At 44.6% G+C, this 25,488-nt stretch overlaps 1 protein-coding gene across 6 annotated transcripts in view; it reads left to right on the top strand.

The window, feature by feature from the left end:
* The window catches only part of LOC8025508, a 177,722-nt gene extending 156,815 nt beyond the window's left edge, over positions 1-20,907 (top strand). For 4 of the 6 annotated variants that reach the window (XM_040217573.3, XM_040217571.3, XM_040217575.3 and 1 more), the window contains exons 5-7: positions 5,219-5,375; positions 9,730-9,759; positions 18,351-20,907. In XM_040217573.3, the coding sequence (XP_040073507.1) occupies positions 5,219-5,375; positions 9,730-9,759; positions 18,351-18,450 (287 nt within the window). In that variant the 3' untranslated portion in view covers positions 18,451-20,907. The remainder of the gene's footprint in view (positions 1-5,218; positions 5,376-9,729; positions 9,760-18,350) is intronic. The other 2 variants (XM_040503546.2, XM_040217572.3) reach the window with 1 other exon arrangement.
* Positions 20,908-25,488: the final 4,581 nt, after the last annotated feature.

Genomic DNA, 25,488 nt, shown 5'->3' on the forward strand with positions numbered 1-25,488 from the left:
GCGCTAGCGGGCCAAAATAGCGAGGGGCGTAGCGCGGCGTGCTAGCGTGGCTCTCGCGAGAACGAGTCTTGGCGAGATAAGGGAGACCCAGCGAGGGACGCTGTTCAAGATGGCCGCCACGCCGCGTCTACTCGGTCTGTGCTTTTCGCAATCGTCGTTCTAAGGGGTGGATTGCTGCTGCGAGAAGTACCCGCGACAAAGCCGTTCCACGACTGCAACAGGTAGCGATTCATGGCGGATATACTAAACGCGGCCACGGAAAGGAGAAAAAAAAGAAAAAAGAAAAAGCTTCGCAGTTTTTGGTGCTGTGAGCGAAAGGTGCAGCCCCCTGCTCGGCCGCTTTGTCGTGAAGGCAAAACCGACTAAGGAAGCGGAGCGGGCAGGCGGATATGAGGGATTTCTGTGGCGCTTCATTTTCGGTGAACAACGACGCAACAGATGAGCTACAGTGGTTGTCCTTTATTTTTGAAGATTTTTCTCGGTGGCTTTGGCACTTGACTCATATCGGATTGGCTTGGACAGCTTGGCTGACAGTTGTATTCAATTATAAACATAATAGTCACCTACTTACAAAAGAAGCAATGATTAGGACGTTATTCAATAAAAAAAAACAATATTTTATTAAGATAACGACGTTAATAAAAACAATTGCGAAGGATTGCTTTACAAATCTGTTTTACGCGAGCCCTAGTGTCCGAAAGAGCCGCTAGTGGCGTTGCGTTAGCTCTCGTAACGTTGTAATCCGTAGCGGGTTGCGAACGTTCTACTAAAACTTAAAATGGTAGTTCCGCTACGCTACATATAGCGGAGGTCATAGCGGCTAGCGGATAGCACAGCGGGAGTGAGTGAACGATCTACTAAAACACTCTATTGTCTATATAGCGTATTCTGGTCGCGCAATTTACAGGCACAAACTAAGGCGACAACTAGGTTGGGTTTTTGTGCTGTGCACGTTCCCCTCTATAGAACTATCAGTAACTAAATACAGTTACTTCATAAAAAAGTAACGAAAATGCATTACCCGTTCTTTTAAAAAGTAGCTATATCATTACGTTTTACAAACAAAAAAAATGTTACTGGGTACAAGTGACGCCTTACCGAGAAGTCTAGTTCCTCTTTCACTGGGGTCGGATTTTGGTCATCGTGAAAGCGAGATCTAATTTGCCAGTCGCGGAGCGAGTGAAGATAGCATCTGTAGATTGTTCGTCTGCTAACACCAGCGAGGGACGCGGTTCGCCTGCTACGAAGCGCTATTTGTCGACGGAAATAAAACAAGAATACACCTTTTGTCATCTGCTAACAGACTGGAAAAAAGTATATCGTCTGCCGCGAACCACTATTCGTAGACGGAAATAAAACAAGAATACACCATCCGTCATCTGCTAACGGACTGGAAAAAAGTCGATCGCCTGCTACAAACCGCTATTCTTAGATGGGAATAAAACAGGAAAACAGCATCCGTCATCCGTCATAACAAGATCTCGGTATTCAAGAAATGTCCTTATAAAAACAAAAAGTCACCACCGGGATGTTGAATTGCCTCGCCAAGAATGGAGAGATAAGGGTGAAGCTGCTTATTCCATGGACCAAAATGTCGACCATATGAGGAGCTTGGCGCGACATTTCCAGGGTCCAGTGACTTTAGGTGGCACCACCGGCGGCCATTTCTTGACACCAGCAGATGCATTGAACCCTATGGGAAAACGCGTGAAAAAACATCTCATTTGCATCATATTTTGTCTTACTACTCCTGCGAAATCTCATACAAGTTTATTTACAAGACAACTTCAAGAAGTTCATTTTTGGTTATTCTTCCCTCAGACTTGCATGTATCCTGGTCTTGAGCAATGTCCGCCGGAGGTCCCACAGTCGGGATTCCGACCCATAATCCAACCTTCTTCACCCTCCATGATCCATGATCCAACCTTCTACAGACGGAACGCTGAAGAAGAGAGGGGAAAACCTCTCTTTAGCGTTCCGTTTGCTTCCTCCCCGGCCCGTCTTACCCTCGTCCTACCTTCTTGAGTTGCAACGGACTATAGATGTCAGTGGTGGACACCTTAAGAGCTCAGTATGTCCAAGCGCACTTGCGTCCATAGCTTTGAGTGCATAGCCATAGAAAGTTGTCAGCGAGTATTGGGGATTTTCACTGCGGGTTTCTGAACCTAGTTTCACGGCTTCGTCGTCTTCAGACAGCCTGGCGCTGTGAATATTTGATTCGCTGGAGGAGGCTGGCGAGCACAACTACCCATGATGTCTGAGAATCTTTGGCGCGCAAACTCTCATTTCATTTGCCGGAAAAGACGAACACAGCAAAAAAAGAAAAAAAAAAAAAAAGGAAAAGAATGGCTGGAAATTGTTTTTGCCGCGCGGCGGGGCTAGGTACAATGCCGGAAATCATCATCCAGCTTGCTTGGCTAGCGGTCCGGATAAAAATGCGCTCGTTTGCCCGAACTGGGGGGCTAAGCTCGGCGCGGCGAAATCGAGGCGAGTTCTCCGCCAAACTCGCCGACCGCCGCGATTGGTCGGCGCCGCGCATGACGACACGCGCCGACACTCCCTAGATCGTGACGTTAATCGGAGGGTTTGAGGCGGTCGGAGAGTTGCATATTCGGAACTCGCGGCGAGATGCGGTGACGTCACTGTGACGTGGCAGAAGCCGCCGCGGATGGGAAAAGCTTGCCGGCTCCGACCTAGGCGAGTTTGGGCGAGTTGGGCGCGAGATCAGGGAGAAGCGTCCAAAATGGCAGCGTTTTCGTTCGTGTTTTGCCGTCGGCATAGGTATTTAAACCACGCCAATGTGTTTGACATAGACAACGTTCATTTCCGACAACACTATCGCCTCTCGAAAGACGTGGTAAGGTGGCTGTGGGATGAACTGCGTGGCGAACCGGGCTTGAGGCGATGGAGCCGTGAATGAACCGTCGCCCCCGTCGTGAATCCTACATCCAAATTCTACAAAGTGAATCCTAGAAACAAGTGTGTTTTGACGGCAATCTGCAACCAGGAATGCAATTTACCATTACCTACAGGCTTTTACAATTATTTTGATGGGTTGCTGTGCTGCGTAGATGCAAGATAAACGCACTTGATAAAATTCAAACTAAAAGAGATGATAGAAGAAAATCAATATAGATGAATGGCGCAGACAAACAACTGTGTAATTTCTTTCTCATCTTTCTTCTTCCACACCGTATTTTGACAAACAAATTGGCCATTAGTTGTTTATACAGCAGGAGAACATGCCAGAACATTGCGACATTGTCACCTACTGTAGATAAGCAATTTAGCCAGTGCAGTATGACTGCTAGCCTAGGGTCTTTAACGTGCACCACGTAGTAGTGATACACGACCGCATGCCAGTACGATGCTCATCAACATCGAAAAGGGCAGGGGTGGGGGTGAATCCACGATCCTGGGTTCTGCAGCGCGAGCTTCCGCTCCACGTGCACCCTATTCTGAAAAAAAAAAAAATATCTATATATTGTGGCTGTGTGGCGGTGTGGGGGGAGAAAGATGAGAAAGAAATTACACAGTTGTTAGTCTGCTCCATTCCTGTATGTTGTTTTTCGTCTATACTCTGCTTTAGTTTATATCTTTATAAAGAGCGTTTTTCTTGCATCTACCTGGCGCAGCAAACCATCACAATGTCTAGTCAACTAGCCCACATCCAAGCAACGTTTGTATAATTATCATCCCTGCTGTTACCTATTCGTATTTGTCATTTATGATTTAAATAAAAAAAATTGGGTTGTATGTATGTTGATACCGCCTAAAACTTGGTCTGCTTCAACGGGGAAGATTCTCCCAGCTGTAAATGAGAAATTTAGCCATGAAGTGCCGTACAACCGCTAGCCTGGGGTCTTTAACGTCCATCCCGCAGTAGTGTTACACGACTGCACGCCGGTAAGATGCTCATCAACATCGAAACGGGCAGGGGTGGGGACTGAACCCAGCATCCTGGGTTCTGCAACGGACCTTTCACTCGACGTGCTCCGAGCTGGTGTGCGCTAGCCCAGCCGGCCACCGATCCCCCGATTTAAATAAAATAAAAACCCTTCACTGCGGAGCGTAGGGAAAAATCGGAGCTACGCTGGGGAACTCGCCGCCGCCGGGGGGGTCGGAAATGTAAGAGGGGGAGTGGAAACTCGCCGGGGCGGAGTCAAAAGAAGCTCCTCCCCTCCCTAGTGACGTGGCATCGGAGAGATTCCCGCTGGAGGCGAGCTTAGCACCCCTGTACTCGTTGCTTCTCGCCACAACGCGCGTTATTTTTTTCAAGGAAGCAAACGTTTTAAATCCGAGAGTTGCTCCGTTAAAACCGGAAATAGATGAAATAAACGCACGCCTGCCGAACTGCGCCTCCAGCCATTTTGGTAAAAAAAATAGTGACCAATCATTAACGAATCTCAATAAAGTTTTTGACCCCAAAATATCATTTTCTTTACAAGACTGAGCTGGCGAAACGTCATGCTCATTATTCAATCGCAGATCGCGTTACTGAGTAGAAGGTAAGATAGGTTTTGGGTTCTTTGCTGTCGTCGTTCGATTGAGACTTCAAATTACATTGTTTCTTTCGTGATATATTTGTTCGTTTAATTTTACACATCGTTGTTTTTCTACCTTTTTTCGCGTTTCTCTTCGCACGCAAGTCTCGCCACGCCTTTCCTGTCGGCAGGGCATGACTGCTTTGGCCTTTTTGCCGCCGTGAGATTTTGTGCAACAATCTCTCACACTGTTTAGCTATGATCAGAGCCGGCTTGCCAAAAGCCGCGTCTTAAGAAAGTCTGGGCGAAAGAAAGCACTGCTGGAGACAGCGCACGACGAGCTGAGCAGCTCTTGAATCAAGATTAACTCGAATTGCGGCTCAACACGTTCGCGCGCGCCTCAACCTGAGCAGTGTTAACGAAAATCCGAGCACTTACCGCGTGCAGATTTTTAACATTTGAGATGATGATGCCGGCTTTGTATCAGCACCGCCTTGCGGAGATTGAGAGAGGCTCCGCTGTATGCACCTTATGCTGGGCAAACGAGCGTTTGGAAAGGGGCCGGGGGGCCGGGGGGCGGGGGGAGCGGGGGGCGGGGAGCTTTGCGCGCCAAGAATCTCGGAGGCTATGACATACCGCCGCAGCTATTTGTTCCACCCGCTAGGTGCCGCCGATTTCGCTGGGATCGCCAATTGCGAAGCGAGATTCTGTCTGTCTGTTGTGCTCCGCGACAGGCAAGGTGTTCTCGTTCCTGGCCACCTGCGACGCCGTCCTGCCCATCGCCGGCGAACTGATGTACACGGCCATCTTCAACTGGTCCATCAGCTTCCTCCCGGGTATGCCGTACCTGTTCACAGCCTGCATAACCCTCATCTCCGTCGGCTTGCTCTCGTAAGTCCGCCTCTTTCTACGTCCATATCTGAAGAAGCATTTAAGCACGTATAGTAGAGCTTCGAAGTAACGACCTCCAGCCACATTGGGTTTGAAAATCGTGGTTTCTGGGTGATCTAATGTCTCTGTTCTCTAGAAATGTAAGACATTCCAGGACAGAGCGAAACGGCAGCGCCTGAGCTCCTTAGCATTGTGTCTAATTGCCAGGAAGTCACGCTTTCAGGTGGTAACCATCGCCGGCCGCGCACCTCCTGCACTAGGCACAAAGATGGCGGCGCCTACGAGAAAATCGGAGGATAGACTGCAGACGCCATTGAGCCGCACCCACACTGCGCATACTTCGCACAAAAGACACGGTGTTTGTTGATGGAAGATTCATCTGCGCACATGCCCTAAGCATGGTCGAAGCATGCATGTTTGGTTGATAGATTTGCAGGCTTTGAACATGCTTGCAAAGAGTTATTGTACGACTAATGTTACAGGTCTGTCATACGAGGCGAAAATACCCCTTAAACTATCTGCACACTGGGTCTTGTATGATGCATTGGCAGTGTGACCGCGGCTTAAAGGGACACTCAAGTGGATTCTAAAATCGTCTACCGTCATAACTCAATCTATGGGCTCTAAGCATCTTAAAAAAAACCCGAAATTACAATGTAAAGCGGCCGATTTCCCCATTAAAAATTCAATGAAAGATCGTGCCACGCCCCCCATTTTGCGCCGTGGCTCAGAACACCAGAGGGTGCCGCCAGACTGGGAGGCAGAAGGGGAGGGCACGCGGCAGCCAATCGCGGGTGACGGTTTCCGGAAGGCTGAATGTTCGAATATGCGCGCCTTCCAAAAGCAGTTCGCCGGGAAGCCGTCATTCGTGATTGGCTGTCGCGTGCCCTCCGCTTCTTCCTTCCCGTCCGGTGGCGCCCCCTGGTGTTCTGCGCCACAGCGCAGAAAGAAGGGTGCGGCACGATCTTTGATTAGACTTTCAATAGGGAAATCCACCGCTCTTGAGTGTGGTTTGGGTTCTTTAGGATGCTCAAAGCTAATTAGCCCAAGTCCCCGTCCTCGTGCGTTCTACAGCCTCGATGTCCTCACGTGATACTTTGTAAGTCACCGATCGGATGAGACTGGCAGCTGGGCGTCTGAATCGGATGGCCGACCTCCACCACGGGCTCGTCTCCTTCTGACGTGGTTTGACCTCGCGCGCACACCTCAAGCTCCCGAGAAGAGAGAGTGGTACCGAAGCTAGGAAGCTCGCGCTAAAGGTGGGGACAACTGAAAGACTTCCCTGCCGTTGTCACCCTGGACGCTAAACCATTGTTGCGGTTCGAATATTTCAGAAGCGTTCGGTACCTACCATTGGTGTTGCGAAGGGCGATAAACCGCTCTCACAACGTTGTGCAGAAGACAGTCGGCAGACAAAAGCGTGTTTCTTCCTTGTATGGCGATCCTGTTTTATTGGTCATAAAAACTACCTTTAGACATCATCGAAGCACAGGGCATAAATATGCTTTGAACATGCTTAAGGCCTGTTCGCATATGCCATCCTGTCTGCAGGTAACGCCGTGTCTTCCTCAAAGGGGTACTCCACCGATTTCTTCATGGTTCCCGGTTTGCTTGAAATTTAGCTAAACTCGCCAAACAACATCGCCAAAATAGTATCCCAAATATTAGGTCAAAATTTTTTTTTACGAAGTTGATGAATTTACAATTTTGATCCTCACCGTGTTTTTCAAACTGAAAGTATCTACTGGCAACAATGAAAAAGTGACTTCATTGGGAGTGCAGGGGTTCACTCTTTAGACTGTAGAATTTGTTCCCTACTGATTCGAAGCAGTTTCATGGTGTCAAATGAATGCTTTGGAAGCTCGCTCCAGTCCCTGCGCTCCAGCACGGAACAAATGATTGGCATATTCTATTTTTTAGACTGCTCGCCCGACTGGCAAGCTTGCCTTCCACTGACGTCACGGCCCTGAAAAGGGCGGGTATATTTGAATGTTTGTTTTTGCATCATTTTCATTTGCCGATTTCGCAATAACTATTATGAATTTCACGATACTAAATAGCATACCAGAAAGGGCAAAGGCCGAGGAGTCAAAAAATATAGTTAGTTGAGGTAGCTCAAAAATCGGCGGAGTACCCTTTTAAGTTTAAGGTGTATGAGTGGTGTCACTGAGACCAGACAGTTCTAGCGATGAATGAAAATAACAGGCCATGGTGACAGGTCACGTCGTTGCATCACGGTGGCAAGCTCATCCTTATACGATTTAATGTGAAATATTTAATCGTGTTAGGGAGGAAGAGAGACAGACAGTGCAGAACATACGCAACACAGCTGGATGTTATTCCTGTTTACCAAACAGGAGTCGACAATCAAATAACGAAAAAATGCTGAAAAGACGATGAAAAAACAAACAGAAACGCTACACGCACCAAAGACAATTATAAGGCGAGAGGTGGATCAAAAAGTGGTTGATATTTTTTTTTAAATGGTACTTTGCGATTTAGTGCGTTTTAATATCTTTGAACCTTCAGCTTTTACTTTAAGAAAATTTGGCCCTCATTAATCGCGAATTAATTCAACCCACATTTGAATTACTCCTAGCGACCCCGCAAGGCGTACATTTTAGTCATTTTTTGTATGCGCGCTCCTTCCAAATCTGGTTTCGCCCACCATTGTATTTCTTGTAAGGTGTAGGCCTAGCCATCTTCAACTCATCGCATTGTTCGGTACCTTCATTTTCTTGAGTAAAATAACATTGTTTTCCCGTGGCGAAAAACTGTTTGTTACCAAACAACATTAAAATGCGTTTTTCTCATTTTGTAAATTTGGGCCATTTTCAGAGTTTCTGTACAGACATGTTCTGCCTAATTTTGTCCTACACACAACGAAATTCTGCACGCATAGGCTTAAGGAACTGTAGAATGTAACTATCTAGATTTTGTTACGATGTATGTGTTGGCAGTTATGCGAATGTAAAGACATATTTGTCAGCCCTTTGCAAATAGCTTTGTTTTGTGATTTCCAAATGTATTACACAAAGAAAGTCTCGCACACGTTATTACTGTCATTCATTGCACCCAGTGGTTCACAAGAAGCGATGCAGCTTATTTTTCTGTGCTCTTTTCGATACTCCCTCATCTAATCCTCCTCTTCTTCCTTCTTTCCTCCTCTCCAATCCTTCTCTCTCTCCACCTTTCCTCCTTGAGCGTAGTGCGACGCCACTTGGATCTGTGCCAGATTTCTTGCCACGCCCCACGACTGCACGACCACATGTTTTTTTTTGTTTGCATGTGCATTGCACCCAGAACAAGAAAAGCAATCTATGTCGGAACTAACACCAGATTAAAAAAATATATATTATCAAGCATAATGAACTTTAAGAGTTTCATACGGCAATAATTTATTTATTTATTACCTACATCGCCCCGAAGGGCATTACAGTAGGGGGAGTCACAATACCAAAAATTGCATTTCTTAATAGACCATAGGTTATCAAGACACATAAGCACGCAAAGTAATATACAAAACTAGTACATGCATATAAACATACATAGAAAAAAAACCTTAATCCGCATAGAAAAACAATGCACACCAATGCGTTAATAATATATTTACACTCAAATACATTGATCAGAGAGACTGCTGGAGTTGCAAAAAAAAACAAAAACAAAAAAACAAAACAAAAAAACGAATCTGGACTTTGCAAGGCAACAATCTCGCTTGGCAAGCCGTTCCATTCTTTTATCGTTCGTGGGAAGAAAGAGTTAGGAAACAAATCCGACCTTGACGTGTACTCCCGAACTCTTTGGTCATGATCTATTCTGCGCGACACATAAAATGGCCGAAACAGGTAACGCTATCCTTCAATTTTAGATAAACCGTAAAAAATACTGGGAAGCCTTTTAAGCGCAAATACTTACGCCTAACTGCAAGTGATTTGCATTGTAAATATTTTTTTATTGCGGAGACACTGCTACGAAAGTTTTAATTATTTGTCACAAATCTAGCGGCACGGTTTTGAATTCTTTCAATTTTATCAATAAGTGTAAATAAGTGTAAAGTTGGGAATGCTCGGACGTAGTATTACTAAATAAAGCTTTGGAAAGGTTCAATATTTCTAATAAATGCATTCGATGGAATACTTGTACAGCTGTATGTAAACGGGTTGATGTGTGTAATTAGCTTTAGGTCGACGATAATAGTTTTTGCTTCCAATGTATTTGTATCGAGGTTCCTGTTTTGCGTTGGCGATATTTAGTCAGCCCTCTGCATTCTGGAAACATAAGTTGTGGTAACTCGAAATCAATTAGGTTTCTGAAGCATTAATATTCGTGCTTCGTGTTTTGCACCAAACAGATATGTTACCAGGATTGATCTACAGCAGAGGTAAGCCATCAGAGATAGTTCCACAGTAATAAATACCGTTACAGCCTGTAAAAAACGCTTACTTAAGTATTTAAGTATGAAAAAAGGGACCTTGCAAGAATGCTGATCAAACTATAGAGTTGGAAAAATAAAAATTGTTAATTTCTACAGATTGCTGAGGGTTAGTAAGAAATGACGATATGTCTGTCTTTCATCCTAGAATCAACGCTGGAAGAAAGCAAGAGCTTGGCTTTGCTATTTCCAGTTTTGTGACCCGTTTGCAACGCATGGTTCCTTCAGCTATTTGAGGGCTACCGTAGTGTAGCGGCTCTTTTTTTCATCGAGTGATTAATCAGACCAATGACGGCAATGACACTGGTTATGTGTAACAGACACGGCAAGCGTGAAGTTGGTTTCGGCTTCTACCGATTCTCACGAGGCATTCTAAATGTGAAAACTCCAGGATTCGAAACAATAACGCAGGTTGTGCGCTTCTTCATGCGTGGCACCACGAATGCACTTCTGGTGCATTCGGTTTGATACCTCGTTTCTGGTCGCGTTCGGCTCTATAGATTTTATCATAATGGGCATAATGGACCATGGATGGATGGATGGATGCGGCTGAACCGTTTGAATCGGGCGGCGACTTGCGCCACCTAGCCAGCGTTTTCGAGTAACGAGCGCCGTCTGGAGGTTTGTCCGCGAACTTCAGATGAAATGCACCCCAACATGCCTCCGCCAGTCGGAACACGTTGACACCATGCCGCTGTATCGGTTCTAATCGCTGATAAAAGAAATAAAAATAAAAAGAAGGAATACGCGCGAAGATTGGTCCTGACAATCTTGGTCGATTATGGCCGCACCGGCACAAAAGGGTCAGGGAGGGGGTGTAGTACGTATGCGCAGAAGTTTATAGGAAAAAGGGCCATTGCATATTTTTTTTTAAATTTCGTCTGTAACAGGAACGCAGGAAGGCTAACAGCTTATTTCGCTCCTCCTTTGCTTTATTAAATATTAGCTTTATTTTCATAAGATCAACGAGGACCATCTCGCTTCTTTAAAAACAGAAAAAGAACAACAACAATACTGACATCACTAGCATCGGTGTTTTTTTTCGTGGGCTGAAGCGCTTGAGGGATGCGTGATATTAACGTGAATTTATTTCAAGTTCAATTACAGCTCACAGAAAAGTATTTAAAAACAGAATACAAGTTCAACAAGGGTATTTATTAAACTTCAAATCATTGGATTATATGTATATCGTACCAAGTCACCAGGCTCGATCTAAAGTGACCTGCACGTAGCAACGTAAACTTTTCGTCAAAGGCGTATTTCACAGGTCGGTTTTTTCTTGCAAAATTAGAAAGCGTAAATCTCTTACTGTAAAACATAGGGCCGAGAGACTTGCCAGGGTCAATGGCGGGCGGCAACGCAGACGACCAAGTCGAGCTGCGGGGCGCGTTTGGCGCACACATTGATAAATGGCGTCGGTAGCAGCAGCTGAACAGTGAAATACAGCAGACAATACGCAGACAAAATCCGTTGGCAGCAAAAGCGCTGTTGTTACGCAGACGGGTTTTTTTACTTTCATTTTGCTTTTATTGTCCGCCTTTATTCTTTAACGAAAAATACGCTGCAAAAAGATCATGTTAATTTTAATAAACCCCGGTGGTCGCGAGCCGTCACGTTAAGGAGGTAGCGCCATCTATCAATACGAGCGCCAAGCGCGCCTCGCCACTCGACTTGGTCGTCGTCGCCGCCCGCCCTTGACCCCGGCAAGTTTCTTGGTCCTATTTTTTTACGGAAAGAGAGCTACGCTTTCTATTTTTACAAGAAAAATTTGACCTGTGATATACACCTTTGACGGAAAGTATCGATTTCTACGTGCAGGCGTCAATTTTTACAGTCCATTTTAGATCGAGCCTGGTGACTTGGGACACCCTATATATATTAAGGATCAAATGCTTGAAAATAATGCTGCAGCTCTAAACATGAGGTCAGTCAGGTCGATTACTGTGTCGTCAGGTCGACAGAGTCATCTCTGATTTGAGATCTGAATTTGAATTTCTCGAAATAGAAATGACTCTGCCGACCTGAGTGTATTTTCTCTTATTACCTCTTCTCTTTTCTCTCTTCTTAGTTACTTTCCCTGTTCCTCGATTTTCCCGCTTTTATCGGTTGCTCACTTTTGGAATTCCTTCATGTCCGTTGGTGGTTGAAGGATGCGGTTGTGTTGTTTTCGTCCTACACGTTTGTTCTTTTTTAATCTATATATTTGCTTCTGATTAAATATGTTGTAAAATATTGTTGTTTTTGTGCAGTGTCTTTGCTCAATGTGTGCAGTGTACTGTATGCCTTCGTGATCTTGAATACTATAATTTTCTTGGGAGGTGTGATCCCGTCAAGCTGATTTTCAGCTTTCTTCCCCAAACCTCCCAGATCGCTTCGATGGGAAATAACGGTGTTGTGTTGTGTTCGTCCCCTTCTCTGTTCCTGAGTCTCGGGTTTTATTACCATGAATCATCAGCAGCTCGCTTGTGTTTTAAGTATTATTGCAGTATTATTACTCTTCCTTTTTTTCTTCGATGTTTATTATGCGCAAAGCGCAGAAAGCTTTATGATCTTTAAATATGACTCATCGCGAAGTGCTCAAAATATCGCATTTGATTTGCATAGAAGAGTGCCCTAAATTGTATTCCGGCAGTATTTAACATACCCGCATTTGAAATATTTCATTCTCGATATTTAAATGCACTCGACAAATACATTTCCGAATATATGTAGGTAAAAACTTAAAAAAAATACTCAAAGTATTTTAAATGCATGTCTTTGAAATAATCCGTTTTCCCTATTTAAATACAGCTGACAAGTACCTTGCCCAAAATGCAACTAAATACGAAATTCAAAATACTCAAGGTATTTTATATACGTATTTCCAATACTGACCATCCCTGATGAAAGGGATAGAGAAAACGTTGAGCTACACTTCAAGGAGTGCACCATTTTGCTATCAGTGTTATTGATCCGAGAGAAAGTTAAAAGTCTGGCTTTTTTAAATATGTTTTTTTTTTGCAAGCACGTCTTTTCTAATTTCAAAGCTTTCAGGTCGACCCCTACGGAGATAATATTATGTCATATGCAAGATTAAAAAAATAAGGATGCTAGGCTCGTCAGTGACCCTTCAAATATGATCTAAAAAAATGCGTCTAAATTTTATATATTCAAGAAGGTTGCGTACGAAGCTCTCCGAAAGCAGTCATTGGTAACCTTTTGTTTAACACTCAGATATTGTCTGATTTTATCTAGACGGTACCAGTGACCAGGTCGTAGTGAGAATTATCGTTTTTTCCGGACAGTAGTCCACGGACTATACATGTTTTAAAGGCGGAAATTTTACGGGGAGTATCGAGAGGTCTGGACGATGCGGACATTTTGTTATTCAAGATCGTTCATAATGACGAGGTGAGTTTTGTGGAAGAAAGATGATGGTTAATGATGATTTATGTATGATACAAGCTTCTTTCTGAGCTAAGAAAACAGACATTTGTCAAGGTGTGGTGCGATAGAACCATAGACTTATTACAATAAACGCTAGAGGCTCAGCTGGCGCTAGTGTCTACGGGACTTCCGGTTGCAAATTGAAGCAGACAGCATGCAGTCTACTTTTCCTGTCTTCCTGTGTATTCCTATGGGAAAACGCGCGTGAATTTTGTCTCGTCGCCGGAAAATAACATGAATAACGCTTGTTATTTCGGTTGTACCGGATAGTATGCATCTTTATTACTATTGTGAAAGTGTAATTGCTTTAGTTACAGCATTTTCTTTTACCACTAAACGATGTTAAACTTCGATATATTTCAGGCCCAAACCTCTGTTCCATGGCAGGTATGTAGAAACGACCGACGATTCTAAGCAAGATAACGATTGAAAGGAATGTAGAGTGTGTTAAAAATCCGCCAGAGTTCCGTTGGTGCTTATATATTGCTAATATGCCTGTCCTCTCACTATAAGAAAACGACCCCGTCGTGCATCTTTACGAGTGGCTAAAAAAACGTTCAAAACGTAAAGAATAAAGTACGTGGGCTACGAAAGATGTGTTTTTTTTATTATTTCCTATGTCGGGCCGTTTTTATCACGCACCTGTTCTCTGGCTTCCCGCTATTTGCAAAGATTTGGAGCGCGCGGGTGATGATTTGAGCACAGCACAAACATCTTCGCACATATTCATGAGCAGAAAGAATAAAGCAGTACTTATTTATTGCAAATCAGACAATATTACGTGACTTTCAATTTATTTTGATCGTCTGCAAGCACAAGGAGTTAATTATCCAGTGTTACTGCGTAGTTCTTGCCGTCTCTCTTGGTTTTCCACATGTCCTTCGTTCGTTTGGCACGTAATCTCCCATGCTGGAAAGCGCCGACGCCGTGTTCGCGCTAACAGTGTCCGACAGTGCACATAAATACATGTACCAAACAGTTTTAGCACCGTTTTTCATGCCAGGATTTTAAAGTAAAAACGCCTTAAGTGACCAATTATTTCATCTGCGTGACTGGGAAATGTTTTAATGTGCCTAGTAGGTACGAAGTGTTTGTGATATTTGCTTTTATAATCGAGCGCAGAGAGGAAATGCACTCGCTTTTTTCCATAGAAATACATTACCGGAAGTCAGTTTCAGACTGCTTGCTGTCTGCTTCAATTTGCAACAGCACACTAGCGCCAGTTGAGCCTCTAGCGTACATTATAATAACTCTATCGTTAGAACTTTTCATGTCAACTAAGCACCAGGGGCCTTACTCTTTAGTTTCGCCACTTGGCGAAAAATTCGGCCAGAGATCCGGCGCCTATGATTGGCCAGGGCCGAGGTCAAGTGCCGCGTTGGGCAATCACGGTTGCCTGATTTTTTGCCGACTTTTTCGCCAAGTGCCCAGATTAGGACCCCAGGTGCGGACTTCGCAAAGTGCCTATGCTATCTAAAGAAAATGTTTTATTTTTCAACCGATATTTGCCCCTGCGGACCGGTTGTGGACTTTAGTCCTGAAAATACAAAACTGATTTTAAATTTTCATCTTGTAACTGGTTGTGAAAGCGAACACGTTTCACCGCTCAAAATTTAACAGCTAAAAGGTCGAGTCGTAGTGTGTATATGAAAAACACCCGAGCTTGGTTCCATTTTATACAGGGTTTTTTTTTTTTCTTAAACTTTACAGATAAAAAAAAGAAAAGATGTGAAAGTTATCCTTATACGGTTGTTGCTGGAGGATTATACGGCCAGGGAAACATAGTATACTTGAATAATTGTAACAATCAGCCTGATAATTAAGTAAAATGTGTTAATTCACTTTTTAATAATGAAGATAAACATGCGGTTTTAATTCGAAACTGGCTGAGCGTCATCGAAAACCACTAACTCAGTAATTTTCAGAAAGCCTTAGAACGCGTGGGAGGTGCAGTAGTCTGCTAAATTTAGCACTCGTGCAACAGGGGCAAGGCTATCGGTGCGATAAGGCGCCCTCGCGCAATTTTCCGTCCTGTTATAGCCCCAGCCTTGTATCTGCTGCACGAGCGGTAAGTTTAGTGCACTACTAAGTTTCTCACGCGCACAGTCTTTCTAAGTATGACTGATTTAGTGGTTATAGACGGCGCTCAGCAAGTTTCGACTTGAAGGTTTGTCCATTTTCACTAATTAAAAAAATTATTAAGTACTTTTACTTAATAAGAAGAGTGATCGTTATGATTAGCCTCATATACTATGTCCACCTGATCGTATAAATGACCTGCACAAACCACAGAAGTGGAGATTTCACGGCTTTTTTTTTAAACGCATCGTAAAGCATAGAAAAAAAAAACGCGCTGTATTTTAACCACGGGAGGAAAAATATGCAATAAAATTGCCATGGCAAATTTTTCATCAAGGAAGTTCGATTGACTAAAGATAACGAATTTTTTTTTTTTTATAATTTACTGCTAGTTATTTTGGTTACCACTATTTTTTCCGCTTGGACAGATGTGGTTTTCCGCGGTGATTGTTCTCATATTTTACATCTCGAAATCACTGAGAAAAAAAGGCATTGAATGCCAGTGGCGACGTCTTATTTTTGAAGTATTTTTATTTATTTCATGGTTAATGCCGATGAAGGTTTAGTATGAAAACTACACAAGAAAACTTTGCGAACAATGTTTCCAAATCAGCTACAAAGTGCCAAAGTTTTACTTAGCTTTTACGCTGGTAATGTGAACTAGCAAATGAAAAACAAAAATTCCTTCCTGCGATTTGTTTACTTCTTGCGCGGATAAATAGCTTTCGGTAATCACAGGATAGCGTTATAGTAGTTTCTAAATTTGAAAGTCATGAATAGACTGTGCTGAGATAAACAAAAGTGCTCAAACGTATTATGGTTAAGATCTCCCATTACTCTAATTAGTTATTCCAAATGCTACGAAAACTTCAAATTGTTACGTTTTAATGTGACAGTTCAAATTCGTTTGTTTTCTCTCCTGTAGTAACAGTCGGAAGTGTGTGAATCAGCCTCACAATAAGCCCCGTCAAAGGGTAGAAGACCGGCAAGCATAGACTAAAATCGCAGCATCGATGTGCGCTTTTTACGTTTCTTTGAGATAGAGGTTTGAAACACATCCCGAAAACGCTGCGACTTTCCGAGAAGCGAAAATATGCAAGCCAGCAGACTAGGAAACGTCGTTATCTAAAGACTTAAACAACAATCACAATAACAGAAAACAGGCCTTGTTCATGATATCATTTGTCCGTGTCTTAGTTTGGATAAGGGTGACTATCGGTTTTTGGCGCCGTTTGATCGGCCTCGTATAGACTCCTAGCGTCGGCTGCACTCTAGTGTTTGCATGAAACGAAGCATAGTACAGTAACTGACGTTGGTGCTTCCCAAACTGTGCTAACCTGAGACCAACCAGACATAAAATATTGCGTCAGCCTTCTCCCGGTAGTCAGCACTGGAGATTTTGGGAGTCGCGCGGCTCGCCTGGACTTCTTTGTGTCGTCCACGACTGTACGTTGGATGTAAACACTCAACGAGGTAAAAATGCGCATGTGGCACATACTGTACATGTTTCGATGTCGAATACTGTCTGTTCAATACGCGGCTTGCACTTGGCATCATCGCACCATGCTGGTAGATTCCCGCTCGTTGCTTAAAAAAATCGGCGGTGAGAATCCTGTGCTGAAGAAGACACGTACTGAGTGCACGAGGCCACCACAACGACCGCTGCTGATATGACGTCCCGAGACTGCACAATTTTCTAATGCAGCATGTTATGGTGCAGCGCAAAATGCAGTTAGCTCCACCGTAACTTTCTTCGGTCATAGCGTGTTCTTTCTCAGTCCGAGTGAGGAAAAGCAAACGCCATGCGCATTCTATTTGGGTAGGAACCTTCGTTTTCGAGTAAAACACGATATTTTCCCATACTCCAACTTTTGACGTCACGGCACTGTGGTGACGCTGCGTTCGGCACTGCGCATGCTCACACGCTTCACAGGGGTTTCCGCGCACGCGCAGTGCGCACGCCTAGTGTTGGCAAACGCCGACTTGTTTGTAAACAGCGTATTTGTATGTATTTACATCCAAAACACGTTTTTGAGAAAATCGGGTAAATCCAATATTAACCGAAATTCGGATAAAGAATTGCACTATTTTCACGTTCTTTCTTTTGGCGTCATAAAATTTTGAAGGTCATTGACGAAACTTGTTAAAAGCGCGCATGACACAAGAAATTCACACACAAAAAAGTACGAAGGATGCTTTGTGGATTTTTTCCCCACTCTTTTAAGGCAATTGTGATAAGAGCGCTACCCCAGCCAATTGCATGCCTCGCTGACGTTTCCGTGCGTTGCAGACGGAAGCTTTGATGTTGAGAAGTCATTATCTCAGTTATGATATGTCCGAAGACTAGACATACGTTCTATCGGGACAGAAATACTGCGCATGTAGATGATTATGCAAACATTTGTTGAAAATTGAAATGACCGAGTGAGCTCCTAAACAACGTTTTAATTCGATTAACCGAACATTATTGATTTGCTGGTGTAAATAAAACATTCCATGTCCTGAAAGCAATGTCTTTTTATTGCCAATCATAGATCTTAACTCTTATATATAACCCCGCCTCCACCCCTCCTTCCCCCCCCCCCCCCCCCCACCCCTTTCCCCCCCCACAAAAAAATATGAATAAAAAAAAAATTGCACTTTGTATTAGTTTTTGGAAAACCCGACTTCTCCCCTTTCGAGTTTCAAAAATACCGCCCGATTTTTAAAATATGTAAAACCAAAAAACGAAGGGCCCTACATTGTATATATATAGTAAACTAACATGTAATTTGGCTAGTTGGTGAACCTTACAAGGCATGGTGTAAGGCGCAAAAAACAACGAACACATATAATAGGTATGCCATCGTCTTTGAATTACAAGATTCACGTCCGCTCACGCACCAAGAATTTGGCAGGGTTGCTAAAGTTGCACTCAATGTGTATCTTGGAGTTTTTCGCTCTCAACCATAAAGAGAGAAATAAAAGTAGTCATAAGGCTGGCAAAATATCTTGCGGGATTCTTCTTTCTGATCTGTTCGTTATTTATCTCGCAGGTACTGCACCAAGGTCACGAGGGACAACATCGCCTATGAAGAGATGTCCAAGGCCGATGAATCGGTGGTCTCCGTCGGTTCTACTGCGGTCAATTCGTAGAGCTTGGAATAGCAGTCTGTCAGCAGCGCCAAATCGGGAGTGCAACAACGTCGTCCCCTCGGTTTACCCAACCTCAAGCACGCGTTCGCACACTTTGACAGGACTGCGGCTGCGTTATCAGCTGTAGCACCACAGAAGGCCGAATGTTTAGAAGCTTAGAGGTTGCGCAACCCCAAAGGATCCATTAACATTTTTGCTAGGTCAGGTCCCATTGATTGCGGCAGAGACATCCTTTTCACTAGAACAGGGCCCATTTATTATTACTTAATTATCCGCTTAAAAGAAGCCACATTCTGGCTCTAAGGGCCGTTCATATTTTCAGCTCTTGCTCCATTACATTTACAAAACTAAACTCCGCAATCCATATGGTGATGTGTCTAATCGGTTGTAAGCCTGTTTGTTTTGACGGTGGGCCGTATTAACTGCCGTCTTTTTTCACGTGCCGCTAGAACATTACTGAAGACCGAAAACCCATGTTAGAGGCAGGATAACTAAAAAAACAAAACGCCATACCTGTTGTGCCACTGACTATAATGTGCTCCGCGAATTTGTAGGATTCGATCTCTTCTGCTTGAAGCGTAAGTGACGCAAGCAAGATTAAAGCAACATATTCGGAACTGATCTAGGGCCATACAAAGACAAGGCACCGCCAATCTGCTTGCAGAGTGACTACACTCTATTTGAGAGTCAGAATGTTAGTCAGGCTTTATTGTTAGCTATTTAGACGAGCGTCTAGCGTCTAGATACCTCATCTCGGTATTTACGCCTGAGAATACAAAATCATTCGTGCGTTGATGTGCACGAACGTCCCCTGAGGTCTAGGGGATGAGGTTAGATGAACGCTAGGTCGATGCTTAGCTTGCATGAAACGATTTCTGCAAAGAAGTGCGACACTTCACCTGGCGACATGCCTTCAACAGTGGACTATATTGGTGCAATTACCGGTCATTCATTCTGAATCGTACAAAACATTTATGAACTCTCGACTTTTTGCGTGTGTCCTTTTCCTTTTTCCGAAATGTAAATAGTGTGTTGTAGTGTTTTTTTTAGCCACCAAGGCGTGGTGCCCCTTCTGTATTTACTATACTATGACTTACTTTTCGTGTCTTTACTGTATTCTTCAGCTGTGCATGGTTGGCCTCAGATTTTAGTAGCTTTTCATAACCATTGAAAGTTGTCATTGCTGCCTTTCATAGTGTGTCATATCCTATGTTGAGCTGGAGAACATCGAAAGTGGCGATTTTCATTTTTTGTCCCTAAAGTTTTTTTCTTTTTGAGGCTTACAAAGGATAAAGGCCAGCAAAGAAATAACTTATAAAGTCCTTCTTTTGGTGTTTGGTTTTGCTGGTCACAATCTGTTTTGCCAGAAGATCCTATTTTTTTGTTAGCTTCAGCGCTGGTATCTATGGGTTATCATGCGCTTGACAGCGAGCAATTGCCACAATCGCGGAGCAATATTGGCGTTGGCTACCTCTTGAAACTGAGTATTTTCTATTTTAACAACGTGAAACGGTCCCATACACGTGGACAGCTTCGTTGCTTGCACCATCGTGGCAGGCTCGCAGCGCACTAATGTTGCTCTGAAGGTACCCGGAACGCCTCAAAAGTTCAAAGACAGCCGGAATAGAAGAATCGCTATGTTTTGCAGTCATTCATCGAATCTCCCTCGTTTGAATATAGCATCGAAATAACACACTGAAGACTCGCTGTGCTGGCATCTGAAACATTTGACTTCTTCTGGTGTTTGTACCGCGGATTTTCTCTCCCTCTCAGTGTAGAATATTGCGTGCTGGAAGCGAGTTTTTATGTAATGGGCGGCGAGGAGGACTCGATCCGTTGGCAGTATTCAGTGTACATTAGTGCTTATTCAAATTTAGATTTCGCGTGTGTCTATACACACGCGACTATACTCCCTTTCTGTGTAACTTGGTAGAGAGCGAATGCCACGGCCTCCTGGAGCCAATCAGAACAACAGCTTTCTACATGACAAGTGCGCTCCGATGCTACCTTAGGTCTGGTTCCCGCTCCGATACTCCGATTGACCCGCTAGGGCCCTAGCATTCGCTATTTGTCAAGTTGCGGTGAAACGGAGTAGAGTTAGGTTGTACTTGTATCTAAAATAAGAAACCACAACGACCCATGTTTTTCCGGACGAAGCGTTTGCTCGTTTTGTTACGTTATTGAAGCTGCATTCGCAGCAACTTTAATTTTTTTGACAGCTAGAGTTACAGCGCTGTGCAATTTGGTTATGCGCAAGGAAACGAAAAAGGTGCGTGTCCTTGGTGAAAGTATGCCAAAGAGCAATCAAAAAGTGCGGTTGGGGGACGCCCTTTTTCATATTTAGTTTGCGCTTAGTTTTTATTTTCACCTTCCAAGTTTCGATTGGACGGCGAGTCACATAACTTCTTGTGCCTGTAGCGATAATCCGGGAGAAATAAATTTGGTTTAACACATGTTGCCCTTTTTTTCGGTCATTTTTGTTTTCCTCCTAGTTGTTGACGGAAATCGGTGACGTCACACAGGCACTGTATTGACACGTAACGGTGTTTTGCGGCAGTGAGGGAATGGCTACGGGACAGTTTCAAGAAAAGCTGTTTCACTGCTCATAGGCATGCACTGTGTGCAGCAAATGCATCGATGTGAAAGGCTCTCAATAGAGCCTTTCACATTGGTAGCTCTTATGTGCTCTTCCTGCCACTGGAAAGTACGTCCCTTGTGTTGTTGTTGACGTAGAAAAGGGGGGGGGGGGGGCGTACGGCGTCCCTCGTCAATGTTGCAGAATCCTTGAAAGAAAGAACGCTGCCTCCAGTTGAATTCGATCTTACGTCCGCTGCTGTGACGCTGTCGTCGGACCGCTAAGCTGCGCCACAGATTTGACTAGGCTGCCTGAATGTCCTTCTGTTTAAGGTGATGGCATTTTTTGTAGTACCCGATGCCGACTGTACGCGCTTTCTGGAAGATACAAAGAAATATCCGATAACAAAATGCCGCCGCAGCAGTCAATGCCAAGAGCTCTCTGCCGGGGGATGCGCTTTCACGCGATCCGGAAAGAAAACACAAAAGGGTTCGCGACAAAATGGTAAAACGTTTATTTTGTACCGAACGCTTTCGTTCGCGCACGGTGCGTGAACGCAGACGCCTATGCCAACGTTGCTAGATTACCTCATTTGTGGAACTCCCGTGGTACCCCCCTCACTCACTTCAGTCCGCCTTCCGTCGTTCGAAGCGCCATCTAGATTTCCCTTTAGGAACTGTGTGTTCCGTAGAGTACGGTGGAACGCCATCTAGACGGGCTGCGCTTCGAAATGTACGTATACCATAGAACACACTGTAGCTACCAAAGCTGCCGTCCGGTGCGTCGAACGACGAGAGGCGAGTCGTGGAGAGTGAGGGGGTACTGCTCGGGCGCATGCAGCGTCCATTAGCATTTCCATAAGTGAGCTAATCTAATAACGTTGGCCTACGCCCAATCACCTCGCCGTGACGTGTCGCAGCTATTGCTGTGACTGTATCGTGGATTAAGACGGGACTGCTTATTTTTAAAGTCCCTATCGAGCAAAGCTGGCTGTTGGCATTTTTGGGAACGAAGTGTGCGACTGCATTAGGGTCGTCTCCGAATGCTCACGGAGCCTTCTTGTCCAATACTCATCCTCAGTTGGTCTCATCCTCATCCTCAGTTGGCCTCTTCGCAGACGATTGTGTCATTTATTATGAAGTAACTAACGACTTCGACGTTCGCGCACTCCAGTCTGACCTTGACAGTATTTCTCGTTGGTGTGATAAATGGCAAATGGGACTCAACGAGTGCAAATCCATGAGAGTATCACGTCAAAATAACACCTGTCCCTTGTACCATACAAGAATTGTTGAGCTGGAATCCGTTGCCTCAAATAAATATCTTGGTGTTCATATCACTAGCAACCTCTCATTGAACAATCATATTGAATACATAATTAAAAACGCTGACCGCAAGTTGGGCTTTCTAAAAAGGAGCTTCTCTCTTGCCCCACTGTCCTTAAAACTAATTCTTTACAAATCATTGGTCCGCAGTAAACTTGAGTATTCTTCCGCTATCTAGAACCCTGGTGTAACGCTTGCAGTATCATTAGAAGGTGCTCAAAACCGTTCTGTTTGATTCATACTACATAACTATCATCGCACATTTAGCGTAACGGCAATAAAAACTACCCTAAGCTTGCCTGACTTCTCCCAACGAAGAAAAATATCTCGTTTATCTTTATTTCATAAAATTTACCACCATAATAAAAATCTTCGTCAGCATCTGTTAACACAATTATACGTCTCATCACGTTTGGACCATCAAAATAAAGTTGGCATCCCTCAGTGTCGCACCTCAAGCTTTCATCAGTCTTTCGTACCCATGAAATTACTGGACTGGAATCGCCTTCTCGCACCTGTTGCCAGCATAGCCGAGAGTGCCGGATTCATAGCTGCACTTCGCGAATATTTTTTGGATTTTGGTTGACAGTGCTTTGTTCTAACAATGTTCTGTTTTTGGTTTCTTATGCTTACCTGCCCAATTACTGCTTGTCTGTGCGTGCAATTAGATGTGTGTGTCCACTCCCCTCTATAATGCCTTCGGTCCCTGAGGAAATAAATAAATAAATAAATAAATGCATGTGTAGAGTGCGTGCCCAGACAATGGCGGATTTGGACAGTTGGCGCAGCAGCTACTTGGTGGCGCGCAGGTTGGTTAAGGGTCCATTTCGAGTGTGGTGCATAATGCCACCCGACAGACATTGAAGGGCTCCTGTCATGGTGAAATATGCCGATTGCAACAATGCAGATTAGGTACTTAGCGCACAAAGTGGAGAGAAGAAGAGGACAGAAAAGAGCGCCACTCACAACTATGTTTACTAACAAAAAAATATATAAATAAAAAGATCCGCCGCGGATTCGTGCATCTACAACACCGTGATCTACCACCAGCTGCCCCGTGAGTATGACTTTGTTATTCCCCAAGAGGTTGGCCTCGCCGAATAATGGTCTGCACTTGCACTCCCAACAATGGATTGGAAGATTTCCGCCCACAGTAGGGGGGCCCGGGTAACCAAGCAGCGCCGTGGGAGAACTTAGAGACATTAGGCAGTGACCACTGCATTCTAGTGACCACCTAAACATTTGCCAGGGCCCGCAGCACGCCGAACTGGGAGTTCCGCACCAAGATCACAAAATGGATTCGAGTTTGAGAAGAACTAGAATCGACCCCGAAGGCCCCTGCCACACTCTCCGCCTGGACAAAGGCAGTACAAAACGCTTACAACAAGCACACACAAACGATAGCCCGCGACATGAACCATGCATACGTGGACTCCCATTTAGTCAACCTCTGAGACAAACGTCACAGGATAGTTCACAAATGTCGGAAAAAACAAGACCAATCGACGTCTCAAACGAGTCATACCCGAAATAGCGCAAGACTATGCTTACTCACTTGCCACGGAGAACTGGCTACAAATATGCGACCAACTGAACGGTCAGCTCCACACGCCGCGAGTATGGCAAATCCTGTGTACGCTACTAGGCCAATCCAAACCGAGACACACTAGGACGAAATTACAAATGCACCAACAAGACATAGAGCGATCTCGCCAACGACATTCAGCAACCATTCCACCCAGAAAAAAACCAGTCCTCCCACTTCCCTCTTACCCCCCCCCCCCCCCCCCCCCCCGAAACACTTGAGGACCAATCCAGAGAGATCAACACCCCCTTTACCATGAACGAACTAGTATCGGCTCTTCATAACCTAAAAAGGAACATCACCCCCGGCATGCACAAGATCACTTACGCGATGCTCCAAAACCTTCCGGAGACTTACTCGGACTTACTCCTTCAATATATTAACGAGGCATAAGACACAAAAATTCTTCCACAATAATAAAAGGAGGTGCTCGTGATTTTCATACCCAAACCAGGAAAAACACCTGATAACATTACTAATCTCCGATGGCCCTACATCGACTAGAACGGCATCTGGACAACACCAACGCACTGCTCTATACACTATGACTGGCTTCCGCAACCACGCGTGCCCTCAGGACACCATGATGCGCATACAGGAAGATATCTATAAATACCCCAGCACATCGCAACTACGTATATGCACGATTGCAGGGATCGACTAGCATTTCACAACATCACACACCGCGCCATTCTGGATGACCTCATCGACTCGAGGCCTGGGCCAAAAATGTACGATTACATCGCAGCCTTCCTGACGAACCGAACAATACAGATACAAGTAGATGACTATACTTCTACAAAAAGCACACTCACCGCTGCTGTGCCTCACGGAGCCATCCTCTCTCCCATTATTTTTAATTTTGCCCTAAAAGATCTCCCGGAGGCTCTCACAACCGTTCCCGACCTACACCACAATCTCTACGCGGACGACATAACCATCTGAAGCAATACAGGCTCACCGGCGGAACAGGAACACACCATACAGCCAGGCCTCATTAGCATACACCAATACGTTCAGACTATAGGCCTCCTCTGCTCACCCGACAAGTCCGAATATGCCGTTGTTGCCAATGGCACAGGCAAGAAAGCCGAAGCATATAGAGACCTCATACACCTCCACATAGATGGCAAACGCATTCCACGAAAGCAAACTATTAAAGTTCTCGGCTTTTGTCTCCAACAGAATGAAAAAGCCAATGTGTGGATAGGACACATCACAGGCCAAATTAACCAGATACACAACATGCTCAGGCGCGTTACGAGATGCAGTCGAGGCATCAAGGAGCACGAGTTCCGCAAGACCATCGAGGAGCTCGTCTACACTCGAGTCATGTATCACCTTCCATATGTTACACTAACTCGAACCCAAACAAAGAAGCTAGAAACCGCACCCCGGAAATGCACGCGGCTGTCCTTAGGAGTCTCTTGATTTGCGGCTGTACATCTAATCACAGGTACTGGTCTAACTCACTAGATGATCGCATCACTATACACGAACATGCCCCACACCAGTGATTAATAACATCATAACAGGGGCGCCAGATCCTCGCC

This window comes from Ixodes scapularis, unplaced genomic scaffold, assembly GCF_016920785.2.
Source record: "Ixodes scapularis isolate PalLabHiFi unplaced genomic scaffold, ASM1692078v2 PGA_scaffold12__126_contigs__length_90152505, whole genome shotgun sequence".
NCBI classification, from domain to species: domain Eukaryota; kingdom Metazoa; phylum Arthropoda; class Arachnida; order Ixodida; family Ixodidae; genus Ixodes; species Ixodes scapularis.